Source organism: Cherax quadricarinatus, chromosome 77 (assembly GCF_038502225.1).
Source record: "Cherax quadricarinatus isolate ZL_2023a chromosome 77, ASM3850222v1, whole genome shotgun sequence".
Taxonomy (NCBI): domain Eukaryota; kingdom Metazoa; phylum Arthropoda; class Malacostraca; order Decapoda; family Parastacidae; genus Cherax; species Cherax quadricarinatus.
In genome coordinates this window covers 140,997-161,841 of record NC_091368.1, presented here as the reverse complement: position 1 = coordinate 161,841, position 20,845 = coordinate 140,997, and the positions used below count along the sequence as shown (strand labels likewise).

The 20,845-nt window shown below is 36.6% G+C and overlaps 1 protein-coding gene across 1 annotated transcript in view; it reads right to left on the bottom strand.

Annotated features, from left to right (window-relative positions):
- LOC128701979 (RIMS-binding protein 2) overlaps nt 1-20,845 on the bottom strand; it is a gene marked incomplete at its 3' end in the record, with an annotated part of 174,744 nt that overhangs the window by 14,742 nt on the left and 139,157 nt on the right. The window contains 3 exon segments of the mRNA XM_070101419.1: nt 3,351-3,545; nt 5,410-6,035; nt 14,127-14,150. Coding sequence (XP_069957520.1) covers nt 3,351-3,545; nt 5,410-6,035; nt 14,127-14,150 — 845 coding nt within the window.

Below are 20,845 nucleotides of genomic sequence, written 5' to 3'. Positions count from 1 at the left end.
ATTCTTACTGCAAGTGTCGTTATTAAATGCTATGATATTCATCAGAAAATATTAATCTTACAAGTATGGTTGCAATTGGCGAACAGGACAGTCTAACTGTGATTTAATAATTTTTTTTAATTATTCACAGGTTAATGGTGCATCAGACTGGCGGATTACGTCTCTTGCCTTCCATAACTGGGTACTTCTTTTCCAGTCCAACCTTGCCTGATGTCGCCTATAAGTACACCTCCCATCAGCTACTTAGTGTCTTGCCAGATGTCGCCTTCAAGAAAACAGCTCACTACATGCTCGACATCTACGGATAGTACAATGTTCCTTCATCTCCCAAGACTCAGTAATGTACATACTACATTTATTCTGACAAATATTGCACTGCTGAAGATGGTAATTCACCCTGACTACACAGTACATCCCTGTTTACATTTGTTAGTAATACTGTACATTGTGACATTTCAACGCTTACGGCAGATGATCATGTCGTCTTCTCTATCTGAAATACTTTCCCGATAGTATTTCTTATCCATTGCTGCATTCGCTGCCAATTATTTGCAGAAAACCCACAAATTGGAAATGAAACTGGGTTGTATTTCGGTATATCCTGGAACATTAACAAGTCGTGGCTTGATAATGGTTCATGATGAACCGAAACCTCGTTTAGGTTCTCCAAATAATGAGCTAGTACAGAATTATTCCAGCCACAGTGTTTTGAGTTTGTCTTCATGGTAGCCATCTTTAACCGCTCATGTAAGACTGACGTTTTCAGATTATTCAACTATCTTCCTATATAAACTATTGTTCAAGCAAGAAATAGCTACTTTTATGTTATTTACAAAAAAAAAAGAAAAAGACTCCACTGTCTTGAATATTTGTCCCAATGAATAATTTTTACTAGAGAAGGGAATGTACGTCTTTAAATACTACCCAATGTCAGCTTTCAGAGAAATATTGCAAAATAGCGCAAGTTCCGACTATCACTTGTTCATTGGTACTGTCCTGCAAATTAAAATTAAAACCATGCCTTTCCTCCTCTTATGCTTTTCATAAACATGTTGCTTGAATTAATTGTTCATTAAGTCTCTAAACCCCCTTTAAAAAATGATTAAGTTAATCATCTTTATCCATATTTTGCATTCTAATTTTATTTACTCAGTTTCATGCTATGTACAGATTCCCCTTTGCACTTTTTTTTTGTATTACACCGTTACAATTCAATAAAGATTATTCCCACAATAATTAATTTTGTGTCAGGCAAACAGGATACGATCACATCTACAATTATTCTTGCCTGCATTTTCATAAAATTATTTTGTTGTCTGTCTCCTCCCTAGTTTACTAACATTTACTCCTGCAGACCCAATTTTTTCTAATTCTTCCTGCATAGAGAATCACCTGGATACCTCTATACACACTGACACATTTCTAAATCCTTTCATCACGCTTCCCAACACTACAATAAGGTAAAGAGAGAAGACAGATTAAGTATAATCCGAACAGTGCATACAATGCCTTAAAAGATAACTAGACAGAAAGCCTTTTTAAGGAACAGAGTTGGTGCAGTAGCAGTAACCATGATCGGTGCTGAAGCAAAGGAACGGAGAGAGCAAACGAACGAACAGTTACGCCCTAACACACTTTATAAATGCATCTGCCAATTGGGCAGAATACAATAGGCTCACAGCTTTCAAGAACTTGACAAGAAGAATTAAAAAAGATGTGAAAAAGGGAGAGAACAGCTAGAGAAATACCTGTGCATTGAGAAAAGATATGAAAATACTGTACAGTGTTATTATTTTATATCATTCAGTAAATCCCTAAAACATTCACAACTCAGTCACAGTTTGAAGATATTTCGGATGAAGTTTCGATCCATCCAGGATTGCTATCAAGTTCAGAACTGACAGAAACGTCATCTGAACTTTCTCCTTAAAGTTACTTGTTTTGAAATGTTTCAGCCACAGTACTGTGACTTTTTTCACTAACAATTTAAAGAAATGCTTTTAACTGTCATAGAATAAAATACTAACATGAAACTCTGTAAAGGAATGATGTAAAACTGCTCACCATCCCCATACATAGAATAAAAAAAGCTAGTGTGAGACAGCTTTAGACATAGTTACATATGCTACAAACATACACTGGTGCTACATCAACCAGACACAACACAGTGCAGAGTGCTTCCTATCGCTTCTCGATCTTCATAATCTCAGTTCTGTTGTACTATAGCAAGATAACTGTCATGTGTGTGTACTCTAAGAAAATTCCTTTTGCTTAAACACAGAATGGAAAACTGCAGAGCATCACCTTAGACGAACTCTCGTCAGATTTAGCTAACAGTCACTAAAAAGAATCTCACGTTACTTAGAAGTTAATCTCCAGTTTTCCACAAAATTATTGTTTAATTAGTATGTTATATATTATTATTATTTACACTAAGCCACCGGTGATCTGATTTTAATATTCCATCTATATTCCTTATATACAAATACTTTCATATAATAAAGTCTGTGTTGCAGAAATTGATATTCCTTTTATTATATAATACCCTTAAATAATATTCAATTTTCAGAATTTCTGTATACAGTAATATCTATCAAGAAGGATAAGCCAGGGAGAACATCAGAAGTATGCAATGAAGAGGAAGAAGTCATGTGTGGAAAATAAAACTATGTACATGTGCATATATATATATATATATATATATATATATATATATATATATATATATATATATATATATATATATATATATATATATATATATATATTATATGTTGTGCCGAATAGGTAATATTGGTGACTTAGCAAGAAATTTAAAATTAAGTTCTCCCTAAAATTTTCTCTTATACTTTTAAAGATATATTTTTTCATTTATGTTAGTGTAAAAATTAATAATTTTGTACCAAAAGAACCTTTGAAAACTTACCTAACCTTATTATAACAAGCGCAATTTAATTTAGCCTAATCCAACTAAATATATTTCAGGTAAGCTTATAATAATTTAAAAATAAACACAAAGAAATATATATTTTTTTCATTAGGTTCAGAACAATTTTTGCTAAATTATTGCAAACACAAACTTTTGCATGCCTTATTCGCCAAGAAGAGCATTGCTTTTTAAACCAAAATTGGAAGTTTTACCTATTCGGCACGACGTATACCCACATTACACAAGAATGGATTAAGGGCAAAAGATGAATTTGATGCAGTCTTCTTGCTCTACACAATTTGTTTCTCCTGCAATATAATAAGCCTCACTTATTTCAAGTGAATATCGACCTCTGCAAACACAGGAACACTGTTAACGAGCTAGAAAGAGGATTAGTGGCCGAGCGAACGATATCTCCTACCTCGGAATCCACGTTTGGAGAGAGCTCCTGAGGATCGTAGTCATACATTGCAATCATCTTGCGAACTGGCATATTGGCGTAGATGTCCCCCCAGCGGTCACCTTGATGCCCACGGCGTCCCACTGACCCGTCCCGTCTGCGGCGCCCACTTTCCGACTCCTTCAGGAGTTCCTGGGCCACCCGGTCGTCATCAACCTGAAAAAAATAGGTGGATGAAGCAGCATACTGCTAAATAGAGTGAATGCAAAGATGTTTCGCTTTATTTTCACTTGATAAATGTCTATGCAGAGCGAAACATTGTCCCAACTAAAGCTTGTTCATCAGTGTAGCCACTGGACAAAATGGGCTGTCTATTACCACTGAGGCACTGATTTTTCATATCACTGCAGAGGCCAGAACGGGCAATTCAATTGTACCACTTGAATTCCCCATGTATTTTTTTTTGTTTATGTATGATGCCCATGATTTATTACAGCACTAGGTAATTCTGAATTGATATTAAGGTTAATTATTTAGTGCAGTATGACCCTTACAGGTTCTTTGAATATACAGACGACAGAAATGAAAACAGACATGCAGTAGAAAGAGCCATTATTGGGACAATGTTGCGGTAGAAAGAACCATTATTGGGACAGTGTTACAGTAGAACCATTATTGGGACAGTGTTACAGTAGAACCATTATTGGGACAGTGTTACAGTAGAACCATTATTGGGACAGTGTTACAGTAGAACCATTATTGGGACAGTGTTACAGTAGAACCGTTATTGGGACAGTGTTAGAATAGAACCATTATTGGGACAATATTGCAGCAGAAAGAGCCATTATTGGAATAATGCTGCGGTAGAAAGAGCCATTATTGGATAAATGCTACGGCTCTAAGAAGAGCTTTTTTAAAAGCATCTTGAGCAGTGGCCCCCCAACCTACGGCCCGAGGGCCGCATGTGGCCCTCCTAGAAAATGGATATGGCCCTCACATGAAATTATGAATTTAATGTTATGTAGGTTCCACACTGCACAATGTCAACAGTTATAAAATATTATCCATATAAATTACAAAATGCAGTCCTCTTTTAAATTAGACTCGTCAAATTGGCCCTTTCATAGCAAAAAGGTTGGGGACTACTGATCTAGGATGTTCTTCTTAAGAGCGAAACGTTGCCTTGTTGCCTCTTACACTGACCCTTTCAAGTTCAGCACTTACCTTTATTATCCTACATATATGTTGCTTTAAGAACTGCTGTTATGAGGTTGCACCCATTGAAAGGAACTTGAATCTGTAATCCTGGTAATGTTTAAGAAGATAAATTCCAGAAAAAAAGAGGAAAGTTAGTGTAATTATGTGATAAGAGAACTTTAGTGATACTGTAACACTACAGATCTATTAATCTGAATATGGGATTATTATGAGGCATGCTAAACCTGTAGGAATTATTCAGGGGAAGGGGGAATGTGGAAGGTATTCAGGGTGAATCCAGGGAACTGGAGCACAGATCCAATTCCCTAGATCAAGAGCCCCTCACCAGCATCAAGGAGCCTCCCTTGAGGGGTCAAATGAGATCAGTTTTAAATTTTGGCAAGAAACAATGATGTTAATTGGAATTATATCATTATTAGGTTACTATTGAATTCCTGATATTATAATTAATAATTTATCCATATAAATAAGTCAAGTCCTCAAGGAAGTGTCCTTGATGCTGGTGAGGGGCTCTTGATCTAGGGAATTGAATCTGTGCTCCAGTTCCCTGGATTGAGCCTGAATGCCTTCCATCCCCCACACCCCAAGCACTGTATAATCCCTACGGTTCAACGCTCCCCACGATAAAAATAATTACAAGTCAAGGTGACATAGAAATAATCAAAAGTAATTCAATAATATTCCTATTTATTGCATCAATTTAAACTACAACTACCTAAGAATAAATTTTGATGCACTAATTGATAAACCCAGTGCGAGACATGAAGGCTTGATCCTCCGTCTACTGAAAAACACATGCACTTCCTGTCTGTATTCGCCTATCCCTGAGGTGCTAAGAACTGCAACAGTTCGAGACACAAACCTGGACTTCGGAAACCATATTGCAGGGGACGTAGCCAGAGTGTCCTCCAGCCTCACCCCAGTAGAAACCATCTGGGTCTTTGTCGCCGAAGACCTTGATGAGTTGTCCTTCTCTAAAGCCTAACTCTTCGTCACAAGCGTCAGGGTTGGGACTCATGGTAGGCGGGTCGTAGTCAAACAGTGCCACGAATATACGCGTGTGCTGCTCCCCTCCTGGTCCAGTGCCACCACGCCCACGACCCTCACGCCCGTATTCGCGTCCGTATTCTCCCCCTCTGTGTCGTCCTTCGCCTTCATACCTATCGCGGACGTCCCCTCGTGCGTCGCGGGGATCGCGTGGCGCGTGAGGCTCTCGCATAAGTGGGTCTCTTCTGTCTCTTGGATCTCGCGGATCTCTTCCTTCTCGGTAGTGTTGATCGCGGGGGTCGCGCCCCTCACGGGGCTCTCTAGCATCGCGGGGCATAGGTCTATGCTGATGGGGGGGTGGAGGGGGTCGTCCTCGCTCTTGGTGGGACCTGGGAGGGGGCGCTCGGGGGTCGAAGCGCCCCCGGCCCCCAGGACCAACCTCGTAATCCTCTTCGTTGAATGCTTCCAGCGAACCATGACCCTCATTGTCTTTGGTTATCTCTGCAGAGAAGTGCGGATTAGTGGTTGCCTCCCTCACACAAACAAATGGCCACTATCACACTAACTACTACTACTACCATCAAAGAGTACTGACCATACTATGTAGTGTGGTATGGCTTATAAACATTCCAAAGGTACTCCAAACACAAAAGTGTAATAAACACTGGTTAGTGGAATTAATCAAACCACATGGTGAAAATATAACAGCAATTCAAGTGAGTGCTGCATATTTCGGCCTCAAACTAAGGCCCTCTTCGACACGCTGCTGAAGAACACCTCAGTGTAAGATGCTGTTCAAGCTGAAGAACACCTTAGTTCGAGATCCTCTTCAACAGGGTGAAAAACACCTCGGCGTCAAGTCCTCTTCAACATACTGCTGAAGGTGACCGTGCAAGGTCTTAATATTCTCTTCTTCGTTTTGTCTCCATATGGTTTGTTAGGGCCACTCCAGGGTGAGTGTTGTGTCGAGGGACTGACTTAGAAGTATAGCAGTCTAGGAAGCAAGTGGTAGTGATGGGGAAGCTTGAAAAACGTGTTAGTAGAGGTCAATGTTTGCTTATATTGCTGTAATTTCTGGGAAACTCTTTTCCCGTAGGTGTTATACAGCACCTGGGAAATGGGAGGGAATTAAGTTTCACCAAAGGAATGGGAGATAGCTTAAAATTTCATGAAGAAAATTATTAATGATTATACTTGATATTATAGGATCTTATTTAAGTATCTTTCTGGTAAACTAATACTAAAATTAACACAAGTTTAACTTCAAACAGCTAATGAGAGAGATTAAGCAATCTTTCTTCTCTCAATTGTCTTTCGTAGTTTCAAAGTCTACCCAGACCAAAACTTTTTTTCATGAAAGAAGTTTGCTCAGCAAGAAGGGTACTTCTACCATACTTTTAGACAGTTCCTGTCATCCAACAATTTAAAAATACAGTGATCGTATCTCATGACAAACATGCGTGATTTTCATATTTTTAGTAAATATAAAAAGTCCCCAGTGGCGTGACGAATATTAAAATAAACTGCAAAATTAGTCTCTCGTCATATTGTGGCAGATCGTTACACCAGTAAAGATCATAAGGCAATTATTGATTTATCAGAAATAAGCTGTTAATAAGCATCAGTTCTCTTAATAATCTCTATGGAAAAACCGAATCATTTAACCGCAAACAAGACCAGTTACTATTACCCGACAAACTGAAGCATAAAGTCATGTAACGCAGAGAGTCAAGACTTGCAACGATGTCTCTCTCATGATTGAGCTTATTGAGACTTTCAAAGGCTCAATGATGAACGGAATGTCGCCTAAATACTATCTACATTATACGTCTTTATTCCCAGTTGTATTGTTGTCACAGTCAACATGCTGGCTCATACGGGGTAATGGGGTTCTACCAGATGTCCTAGAACCTCGGAGTGACAATATCACTTAGAATGTTCCATTATTGTCATGCACATCTACTCTTGTGCATAATTTCATGTGCTACAATTCTTGATGATGGAGTCAGTGATATAAATACAGCGTGGTGTGTGTACATTATATATATATATATTTTTTTTTTTTTTATTATCACACCGGCCGATTCCCACCAAGGCAGGGTGGCCCGAAAAAGAAAAACTTTCACCATCATTCACTCCATCACTGTCTTGCCAGAAGGGTGCTTTACACTACAGTTTTTAAACTGCAACATTAACACCCCTCCTTCAGAGTGCAGGCACTGTACTTCCCATCTCCAGGACTCAAGTCCGGCCTGCCGGTTTCCCTGAATCCCTTCATAAATGTTACTTTGCTCACACTCCAACAGCACGTCAAGTATTAAAAACCATTTGTCTCCATTCACTCCTATCAAACACGCTCACGCATGCCTGCTGGAAGTCCAAGCCCCTCGCACACAAAACCTCCTTTACCCCCTCCCTCCAACCCTTCCTAGGCCGACCCCTACCCCGCCTTCCTTCCACTACAGACTGATACACTCTTGAAGTCATTCTGTTTCGCTCCATTCTCTCTACATGTCCGAACCACCTCAACAACCCTTCCTCAGCCCTCTGGACAACAGTTTTGGTAATCCCGCACCTCCTCCTAACTTCCAAACTACGAATTCTCTGCATTATATTCACACCACACATTGCCCTCAGACATGACATCTCCACTGCCTCCAGCCTTCTCCTCGCTGCAACATTCATCACCCACGCTTCACACCCATATAAGAGCGTTGGTAAAACTATACTCTCATACATTCCCCTCTTTGCCTCCAAGGACAAAGTTCTTTGTTTCCACAGACTCCTAAGTGCACCACTCACTCTTTTTCCCTCATCAATTCTATGATTCACCTCATCTTTCATAGACCCATCCGCTGACACGTCCACTCCCAAATATCTGAATACGTTCACCTCCTCCATACTCTCTCCCTCCAATCTGATATTCAATCTTTCATCACCTAATCTTTTTGTTATCCTCATAACCTTACTCTTTCCTGTATTCACCTTTAATTTTCTTCTTTTGCACACCCTACCAAATTCATCCACCAATCTCTGCAACTTCTCTTCAGAATCTCCCAAGAGCACAGTGTCATCAGCAAAGAGCAGCTGTGACAACTCCCACTTTGTGTGTGATTCTTTATCTTTTAACTCCACGCCTCTTGCCAAAACCCTCGCATTTACTTCTCTTACAACCCCATCTATAAATATATTAAACAACCACGGTGACATCACACATCCTTGTCTAAGGCCTACTTTTACTGGGAAAAAATTTCCCTCTTTCCTACATACTCTAACTTGAGCCTCACTATCCTCGTAAAAACTCTTCACTGCTTTCAGTAACCTACCTCCTACACCATACACTTGCAACATCTGCCACATTGCCCCCCTATCCACCCTGTCATACGCCTTTTCCAAATCCATAAATGCCACAAAGACCTCTTTAGCCTTATCTAAATACTGTTCACTTATATGTTTCACTGTAAACACCTGGTCCACACACCCCCTACCTTTCCTAAAGCCTCCTTGTTCATCTGCTATCCTATTCTCCGTCTTACTCTTAATTCTTTCAATTATAACTCTACCATACACTTTACCAGGTACACTCAACAGACTTATCCCCCTATAATTTTTGCACTCTCTTTTATCCCCTTTGCCTTTATACAAAGGAACTATGCATGCTCTCTGCCAATCCCTAGGTACCTTACCCTCTTCCATACATTTATTAAATAATTGCACCAACCACTCCAAAACTATATCCCCACCTGCTTTTAACATTTCTATCTTTATCCCATCAATCCCGGCTGCCTTACCCCCTTTCATTTTACCTACTGCCTCACGAACTTCCCCCACACTCACAACTGGCTCTTCCTCACTCCTACAAGATGTTATTCCTCCTTGCCCTATACACGAAATCACAGCTTCCCTATCTTCATCAACATTTAACAATTCCTCAAAATATTCCTTCCATCTTCCCAATACCTCTAACTCTCCATTTAATAACTCTCCTCTCCTATTTTTAACTGACAAATCCATTTGTTCTCTAGGCTTTCTTAACTTGTTAATCTCACTCCAAAACTTTTTCTTATTTTCAACAAAATTTGTTGATAACATCTCACCCACTCTCTCATTTGCTCTCTTTTTACATTGCTTCACCACTCTCTTAACTTCTCTCTTTTTCTCCATATACTCTTCCCTCCTTGCATCACTTCTACTTTGTAAAAACTTCTCATATGCTAACTTTTTCTCCCTTACTACTCTCTTTACATCATCATTCCACCAATCGCTCCTCTTCCCTCCTGCACCCACTTTCCTGTAACCACAAACTTCTGCTGAACACTCTAACACTACATTTTTAAACCTACCCCATACCTCTTCGACCCCATTGCCTATGCTCTCATTAGCCCATCTATCCTCCAATAGCTGTTTATATCTTACCCTAACTGCCTCCTCTTTTAGTTTATAAACCTTCACCTCTCTCTTCCCTGATGCTTCTATTCTCCTTGTATCCCATCTACCTTTTACTCTCAGTATAGCTACAACTAGAAAGTGATCTGATATATCTGTGGCCCCTCTATAAACATGTACATCCTGAAGTCTACTCAACAGTCTTTTATCTACCAATACATAATCCAACAAACTACTGTCATTTCGCCCTACATCATATCGTGTATACTTATTTATCCTCTTTTTCTTAAAATATGTATTACCTATAACTAAACCCCTTTCTATACAAAGTTCAATCAAAGGGCTCCCATTATCATTTACACCTGGCACCCCAAACTTACCTACCACACCCTCTCTAAAAGTTTCTCCTACTTTAGCATTCAAGTCCCCTACCACAATTACTCTCTCACTTGGTTCAAAGGCTCCTATACATTCACTTAACATCTCCCAAAATCTCTCTCTCTCCTCTGCATTCCTCTCTTCTCCAGGTGCATACACGCTTATTATGACCCACTTCTCGCATCCAACCTTTACTTTAATCCACATAATTCTTGAATTTACACATTCATATTCTCTTTTCTCCTTCCATAACTGATCATTTAACATTACTGCTACCCCTTCCTTTGCTCTAACTCTCTCAGATACTCCAGATTTAATCCCATTTATTTCCCCCCACTGAAACTCTCCTACCCCCTTCAGCTTTGTTTCGCTTAGGGCCAGGACATCCAACTTCTTTTCATTCATAACATCAGCAATCATCTGTTTCTTGTCATCCGCACTACATCCACGCACATTTAAGCAACCCAGTTTTATAAAGTTTTTCTTCTTCTCTTTTTTAGTAATTGTATACAGGAGAAGGGGTTACTAGCCCATTGCTCCCGGCATTTTAGTCGCCTCATACGACACGCATGGCTTACGGAGGAAAGATTCTTTTCCACTTCCCCATGGACAATAGAAGAAATAAAAAAGAACAAGAGCTATTTAGAAAAAAGAGAAAAACCTAGATGTATGTATATATATATATGCATGTGCGTGTCTGTGAAGTGTGACCAAAGTGTAAGTAGGAGTAGCAAGATATCCCTGTTATCTTAGCGTGTTTATGAGACAGAAAAAGAAACCAGCAATCCTACCATCATGCAAAACAGTTACAGGTTTTTGTTTCACAGTCATCTGGCAGGACGGTAGTACTTCCCTGGGTGGTTGCTGTCTACCAACCTACTACCTAAATATATATATATATATTATATATATATATATATATATATATATATATATATATATATATATATATATATATATATATATATATATATATATATATATATATAAAATTTTAGCTACAGCTGTTCTCATGCGTAGTCAGCAACTAGTGCTCTGTGTGTGTGTGTGTGTGTGTGTGTGAACGAGAGAGAGAGAGAGAGAGAGAGAGAGAGAGAGAGAGAGCGCATCAATATGAGAATGTGTTTGTGTGCTGAGCAACAGAGAAACTTGATGAAGATAATGCCAGAGCTCGTATAGAAAGCGAGGCTTATGAAAAACAATAATAAACACTGGTCACATCTCATGGAAAGCTAATGGAACAATTCTCTATTACCTTATAACATGTCTCTAGTTGACCCATGTCACCTCTGGTATCCGGCGAGTGTACAACAATACATTGTTTTACAGTTTCTAAGGGGAACACGAAGGAGTGTACTTACTGTAGCAGAATGTACGAAAGTTGTGGCTGTTTACACAGGAGAGGAATAGGTAAATTTCAGTAGGAAGGTAACACGAATGATGGCGGATTCATGTTTCCTTGGAAATGGAGATGTGAATTGGAGTAATACAGTTAACATGATGAAGAGGTGCCATTGAGAGAGGAGGAACGTAAAATTATCATTTTGAAGGGAAGGACGAACATGATAAAGGGATGACATTAAAGGGAAAGATGACAAAGGGATAATGTTTAGGGAAAATGGGCAACATGACAATAAAGGGGAAAGGAAAAACATGGTAAAGTGGAGACGTTGGGCGAAATAAGGAACGTGATAAAGTGGAGACATGATAAAAATGTAATATTAAAAGAAAACGAGGAAGATCAGAGGGAATATTTCTCATACTGTGTTTCAGGCAGAAATATAACATTGAAAGGGAATTGTGAGGGTTAAAACCGTGCAAATTAAAAAGCCAAAGCAAAACGTTGTTGAAGTGTTTTAATAAAGTTTGGTAGACTATTTAAGGGGGAAATAAACTTAGAGTACAGAAAATAAATTATTGAAGCTAGAACGGCTATTTAATGTGATAAGAACCAAGCAAAGGCGACAGAAAATAAAGAGCTGAACCAGAAGTCAGATAAAGACGATAGATATTTGAAGAACAGAAATCACAATTCCGGGGCTGTGAAAATTCACAGCTTACCCACAACAGAGACGAAAAGATGGAGATAAATGGTATAAAATACAGACAGGATGGAGAAGAAAACTTAAGCAACGGTTCGGATCATCCTGGACTAATGTTCAGTTGCAAATGTGACTTGACGACGGCCTAGCATGGAGGCAATCATCTAAATTTTGCTTTAGTGGTTTCTAATGGTTATATCCCGGTCGACCACATTATTATTGGTGGTTCCACAGACCACATAGGGTCATAACACAAGTTGCATTATGGGGAAGAAAAATTTATTTTCCCAAGAGCTTTGTTGCATCCAGAATCTGGAGAGGTACAGAAAACATGTTTGCTAGATCCACCTTGTAAAGTGGTGTTACAGCTTTTCACCAACAGAACCTGTTACAGTTTTCATCATCTCATTGCGAAAACGCCCTGCAACGTTGAAACTACACTGTTGCAGCTCTTGGTTATGCCTTGTAAGGTGAAGTAGGAAAAGAAGAGATAGCCTCTCGATGCATCATGCTAAAAATTTCTCGCGATGATGAATTCCTTCTTCGTCTACTATACATGACGAGTGTTACCAGATATGGAGTAGCACGTGATGAATAATATCCGTCATTCCATCCATATAGAGAATCACTAGAGCAGTGCACTGAGGAACCATAAAACTGATATTTTGGATCCCCTGGGAGATGAGTATAGGTTCGAATCCTTCACAAGTTGGCTAAGATTAAAATGTTTGCTAATGTTCCACTCGTTTCTCCGCACTATAATATCTTCCAACTCTCTCCAGAGTGACTTGTAGAAAGTCGAGATATTATCCTCCATCAACCTCGCATCATGAGTGTTCCTGGGATGCTGTAGAATATGTTAACAATGTACTTAAGGTGGTTACCTTGAGTACATTATTATTAATTACTTTCTGCCTAGTATGGGCCAGTAGGCCTGTTGCAATGTTCCTTTTTTATGTTCTATGCAAGTTATTCTGCTTAAGGATTAATGGAGGATCGATCCTCTGTTTCCCAACCAGCACTTCATAACTGAACTTACCGATCAGCCACGTCGGCAATATATACACAGCACAAAACGAAGTATAGACGTGTCAAACTTCTCGATACACAATTTTCTGTGTTGAAACATTGTTAAATAGATTGTATTTCCTACTTACTGATATGACAACTAAATGGTGCTTATCACGCCATTACTGCAAAGATGTCACTCAAGGTTATTGAAATCTAAACTCTTTAGTAGATAACCCAACACAGAATATTCCTAAACCAATTAAATTCCATCTGTAGGACTATTTTTGGGGTGCCCAAACTTGCAATTAACCTGAACCAAGTTGCGAGAATGCTACAGGTAAGTCAATGTTCTTGAATAAATCTAAATATCCAAAGAAAATCCTCAATTTTATTAAGGTCTTTCAATAAATGTAGGAATCCCCCCAAAAAAATGCGCAATGAAAGTCACTAAAGACCAATGACAAGACAAGTTAAATCAGAAGGAAAGTAGAACCAAGATGACGGTCGTCTCTCAAACAGAAAAACCTCAAAAAATGCCACTACCCCTTTGCCAAAGGATTTTAAAGAAACTAAAGCATTCTAATAAAAGCAATAGAAATGAGGAAAGCCAAATGAAAATCTGTATACTTCTTTTGTACGCCGCTACTTCATAGGTGAGGGAACCATTCTCACACACACACACACAAACACACACACATGTATCTACGAAAATGAATGCCAAATAAAAATCTGTAACCCTTTTGTGTATTCCCTGTGAGAAAGCGTTGGTACTTACGTCTAGCTCGGGTGGCGCCTTTCCCTGGTAGGGAAAAGAGATGGTTCAGGCTCTGACAAACATGGAAGTAAAAAAGTTAACTAAAAGTATATATAATGATTGAAAATACAGATTGATACAGTTTAGACTTAGAACTTGTAGAGAATATGAAAAAAGTGCTCTAAAGGACAAAATATGATGGTGTATGACAAGATTCTCTGCTGTGATATCTAAAGCCAGTTCAGAATATAAGATACTTGAAGATGGAAGGTACCGAGACTAACAGATCACTGAATTTAGGTGAACAAAAGTCTATACCCCAGCACTTAACTATTTCTTTAGACACTTAATAATTCCAGCTGAACAGGATCATGAGATAGAGAGATAAGGATCACGGACATATTCATCCTTTTTTTTCTCAAAGATCGAATGAGATTCAGTTAGGAGGTCTAGTGTGTCTTATTCTTAAGCTTTACCACTGAAATGTAAAGACAGAGTTTATCTTGTTTGCCAGACGAACATATGTTGCAGAAGTTATTTGCCTGAGGTACAGCTAGCTAAAGGAAGACTCCGCTTTAGAGCACGTCACTTTACGGCGTTTCACTAATGCAGCAGTTTTCAATTACTATACCCATTCTTCATTGATTCAGACTTCATATAATAAATATATTCACCACTCACTATAAGCTAAGAACGACAATATTTTTGTGTGTGCACTGTATATACATTTTTTTTATAGGCCTAGCCCTATTGCTCATTTTACATGTGATAGTGTAAACAGGTTATCAGGATTTTATATGCATTTGGAAATGTTTTGCTCTAGAGAAGTTGAAACCTAACTTGCTCTATAAGTAGGGTCCTGTACTATGATCATCTCTGGGTCTTTTCCATTATGTGAAGTTTAGAACTTCTTGTTTCCTTAGTCTTCATAAGTGGTTTAATATGCTAAAGTTATATTCTGAGATGAACTGCATATTTCGGTATTAAGAACTTTGATCTACTTTAACTGTCTGCCAGATGGTGCTAAAGGATCCTTATCAGCCAACTGCTTTAAAAAAAATAGTTAAAGACACTATAATTTGATGTAAATTCTGTATAATCACCATCATAATCAGCACCTGCGCTCTGAAGGAGGAGTGTTAATGTTGCAGTTCTGTAACTGTAGTGTGAACGTGCCTCTGGCAAGACAGTGATTGAGTGAATGATGATGAAAGTGTTACTTTCTCGGGCCACCCTGCCTTGGTGGGAAACGGCCTATGTGCTATTATATATATATATATATATATATATATATATATATATATATATATATATATATATATATATATATGCAAAACAACCACTGTGAAAGACTAGAGAAATTCCAAGCGCTTTCGTGGCTACTCACATTATCAAGGAACTATGAAAGTAAAGCATCCAAGGAAGGTATATAAGGGGTCTGGCCAACACCTCACTATCAGATCCCACAACAGTTAAACGCCTGACGCGCGCCGGCCCAACTGGACAGGTTCTTCACACAACCCACCAACAAACTATTCTACCCAAGAAAATTTTATAAAATATTATTTGTCCAGTGTATTAAATTCTTCCCAAATTCTATTAATTATAAATGGATCTAATTTATATAAACCAAAGAAAATATTCATATTATTGTCAAAACTGCTTTTTATGAAACAAGATTCAATTATATTCCTGTCGACCATGGACTTGCTTAATATTACTTTCTCAACTTTTTGAAAATCAATTGGATGGTTAAAATCTTTTACATGAATAAATAGAGCATTGGAATCTTGTCCAGTTCTAATGCTATATTAAGTTGTTTTAATCTCAGTTCGAGATTTTTACCAGTTTGACCGTAATAAACTTTATCGCAAATTTTACAAGGAATCTTGTAAACACATCCATCAGCATTTTGGGGGGAATTCTTTATCAAAAGTTTTTTTTACTGTATCAAGATTTTTGAATACAACTTTAATATTAAAAGTCTTAAGAAGAGAAGGCATATCAACCAAGTTTTCATGGTAAGGGAGAACCAACATATTTTTAGTTGAATAAGGCTGGTTGTCCCTTTTTGGATTGTACAAAGTATTTCTAGCAACTTTAAAAGATTTATCAATTACATTTCTTGGGTATTTTAAATCATTACCTATTTCATAAATTTTGGATATTTCCTCATCTATGAACTCAGGACTACAAATTCGTAAACCTCTCAAAAACATTGATGAGAAAACAGACAGTTTGACTATCTTGATGCGAAGAATAATAGTGGACATAGGAACAGTTATTTGTAGGTTTTCTGTAAATTTTAAATTTGAATTCATTATTACCCTTAATAATTAAAACATCTAGAAAAGGCAATGAGTTATTTTCTTCAAACTCAACAGTAAAGTTTATAGAATGGGCTAAGCTATTTAATTTTCCAAGGAAATGGTGTATATCTACATTTTTGGGCATAAGAGACAAAATATCATCAACATACCTGAACCATTTAGCTCTATTAGGGAGGATTGTGTTAAGTAACCTTGTTTCAAAAAATTCCATGCATAGGTTACTAAGAACAGGTGAAAGAAGATTTCCCATTGCCATACCAAACTTTCGAGTGTAAAACTTATCATTAAATACAAATTTTGCATCAACAATGCAAAGTTTAATAAGTTTAATGATATTAGGAACTGGCAATGATAAATCATAGTTAACAAGTTCTTCAGATAAGAAACTTAATAAATCATCAACAGGAACTTTCGTAAACAAGTTAGTAACATCAAAACTAACCATGTTAAAATCATTTAAGTCAGTCAAGGAGCTTAATTTATCAACTAAGTCTATGTTGTTTTTAACATTAAAGTTAGAAATTTGCCAACAATAGGGCTCAAAATATCAACAAGCCATTTGGATAATTTATATGAAACTGACCCTATGGAGCTAATAATTGGTCTGAGTGGATTCCCTGGTTTGTGTGTTTTTATTATTCCATACATGTAAGGTAAAGATGGATTCGTGTAAGTAAATTGTTTGACTAATTCATCTTTGCCTTTCAGTAGAAGTTTTGTCTTATTGAAATTGCTGTTAACGGCTTCTAGGGAATTTTTCCTAAGTTTAGAATAGGTTTCAGTATCATCTAAGAGATTATTAATTTTTTCTTGGTAATCATTTTCTTTCATAATTACTATTGCATTTATTTTGTCTGCTTTAGTAAGGCGCAAAATTTTATTGTTATTAAGTGTATCATAAGACTTAAAGAATCTTTGAGGGCAATTGGGAATGTTTGGTTTTAACATAGAGCTATATACCATTCCTTTACTAATATTAATTTCATCAGAGGATAAATCAGAAAATTTTTCAAAGTTACAAAAGGCTTTTGCAATTTCAACATTATTAAGATTTTTTGAAGTTGCAAAACTTAGGCCAAAACCTAGAGCAGCAGTTGTATTTTTGTCTAAAATTTCATCTGATAAGTTAATTACAAAATTGTTATTAGCATGCTTTGTCCAATCACTATTTTCAATTAAAATGTCTAATTTTCTTCGTAGTTTGTTTTTTAGTTCATTACAAATTCTTCTGAATTTATTATAGCAATGATCCAACATACTTTGTTTCCATTCTGATGGAATGGCCTGATTAAAAAGAGTATTTTTTGTTTCTCAATATTTTGAATGCTTCCTTCTCCTGTATTTTAGTTATTTCAATATGTTTCTGAAGAATAATTCTCATTGTTGGCAAAATTTCTAACTTTAATGTTAAAAACAGCATAGACTTAGTTGATAAATTAAGCTCCTTGACTTAAATGATTTTAACATGGTTAGTTTTGGTGTTACTTCCTTTGTTTACGAAAGTTCCTGTTGATGATTTATTATTATTATTATAATCAAAAAGAAGCGCTAAGCCACAAGGGCTATACAGCTGATGATTTATTAAGTTTCTTATCTGAAGAACTCGTTAACTATGATTTACCATTGCCAGTTCCTACTATCATTAAACTTATTAAACTTTGCATTGTTGAAGCAAAATTTGTATTTAATGATAAGTTTTACACTCAGAAGTTTGGTATGGCAATGGGAAATCCTCTTTCACCTGTTCAGATATGTTGATGATATTTTGTCTCTTATGCCCAAAAATGTAGATATACACCATTTCCTTGGAAAATTAAATAGCTTAGCCCATTCTATAAACTTTACTGTTGAGTTTGAAGAAAATAACTCATTGCCTTTTCTAGATGTTTTAATTATTAAGGGTAATAATGAATTCAAATTCAAAATTTACAGAAAACCTACAAATAACTGTTCCTATGTCCACTATTATTCTTCGCATCAAGATAGTCAAACTGTCTGTTTTCTCATCAATGTTTTTGAGAGCTTTACGAATTTGTAGTCCTGAGTTCATAGATGAGGAAATATCCAAAATTTATGAAATAGGTAATGATTTAAAATACCCAAGAAATGTAATTGATAAATCTTTTAAAGTTGCTAGAAATACTTTTTAGGATCCAAAAAGGGACAACCAGCCTTATTCAACTAAAAATATGTTGGTTTTCCCTTACCATGAAAGCTTGGTTGATATGCCTTCTCTTCTTAAGACTTTTAATATTAAAGTTGTATTCAAAAATCTTGATACAGTAAAAAAACTTTTGATAAAGAATTCCCCCCCAAAATGCTGATGGATGTGTCTATAAGATTCCTTGTAAAATTTGCGATAAAGTTTATTATGGTCAAATTGGTAAAAATCTCGAACTAAGATTAAAACAACATAAATATAGCATTAGAACTGGACAAGATTCCAATGCTCTATTTATTCATGTAAGAGATTTTAACCATCCAATTGATTTTCAAAAAGTTGAGAAAGTAGTATCAAGCAAGTCCATGGTCGACAGGAATATAATTGAATCTTGTTTCATAAAAAGCAGTTTTGACAATAATATGAATATTTCCTTTGGTTTATATAAATTAGATTCATTTATAATTAATAGAATTTGGGAAGAATTTAATAATACACTGGACAAATAATAATTTTTAAAATTTTCTTGGGTAGAATAGTTTGTTGGTGAGTTGTGCGAAGGACCTGTCCAGTTGGGCCGGCGCGCGTCAGGTGTTTAACTGTTGTGGGATCTGATAGTGAGGTGTTGGCCAGACCCCTTATATACCTTCCTTGGATGCTTTACTTTCATAGTTCCTTGATAATGTGAGTAGTCACGAAAACGCTTGGAAGTTCTCTAGTCTTTCACAGTGGTTGTTTTGCATATTCTGAAATCACCTGTTTACCGTGATCTTATTGCACATTATTTATATATATATAGATATATATATATATATATATATATATATATATATATATATATATATATATATATATATGAGTAACAATTTGTCCAGATCACAACTTTCATAACCCTTTACCAACTGTTGCTATTATATTTACATACATATAACCAGCACTCCGCTTTATTTCATTATGCTAATGTGTTAAAAGCTACAATGCTATGAAGTGTAAAACAGTGCATTAACGCAATAAATGATAACAATATAGTTTTAAGTTAGTTTTAAGGCTGCCCGAAGTGCACTTCTTAAACATAAAACACGGAACGGGTGGTGTTTGAACGCCGTACGTTCAAACACCACCCATTCCGTGGTTTGTTTACACTCGTGTTATTAGAAATTCGTGAGTCATTGCTCTGCTTAAACCCGTTAATCAGTAAGTTACCTACTCGTCTAACTGCATACTGTATTTACTGGATATAAATCTTTCCGTATTTATTTCCTTGCCTTTTTCAAGGAATATAAAGCAACGTGAGTAGGATTAGTACATGCTAGACCTCAGGCTTCAATTGTGGTCATTCCTTGAAAAAACTAAAGGTTTCAATCGATCATTACGAATTTCACGAAACTTGATCAATGATCTTGTCCAGCTGATTTTGAGTTAACAAACACTGACTAAATGACCTCTTGTGGGGTGAGTCTAATGACTGATAACTATCACTATACCATGCGGGGCCAGGAGCTATGACTCAGCCCCTACAAGCACAGATCTGCTTTTAACTATTTCCTGAGTACACTACTCAATGGCCCCAACTAATATAAAAGTTGCGAAGGAAAACGACTAAGAAAATTAAATGTAAATGTAACTGAAATAAACTGAATAATTATAACTGCAAAACTGATAAAAAATTATTAAAATATTAAAATGTGGAAATCTGAAAAAAAAAATTTCAAATAATATTTTTGTGGCAAATCTTTCATCGATAATTGCAAAACCTAATTGAGTAAGCCTATAAATATAAGCATAAAAATTTAAGCAATTCGAAAAAAACAATGCAATGAAAACTATAAATCCACATTCACAAAATCAATATAAATTCAGTAAGATTTATATGATATTTAAGATCCTAGAATTTTTTATGCCAACAAATTTGTATTATGTGAAATAAATTACTGACAGAATAGAGATATTGAAATGAAGATTAAGAGCACTAAAACAGTGTTTTATACCTAAAACGCTTAATACATATTAAATAAATATATTAATTTTAATATATACAAGTTTAATATTGTTAAACTCGATTGTGCTCGAATAATCATTATTTTTTTTTTAAATTAGCTAGTACTGATTCAGTCCTGCGTTTTGCGTTTATTCCAAAAGTAGTTTAAGAAAAACAGAGACCGTTAACAGGCGCTCACACCCCGCAGAGGACAAATAGACTAGTGTCTGTATAGCTTACACGCACATGCAAGCACACATGTATACAAAAG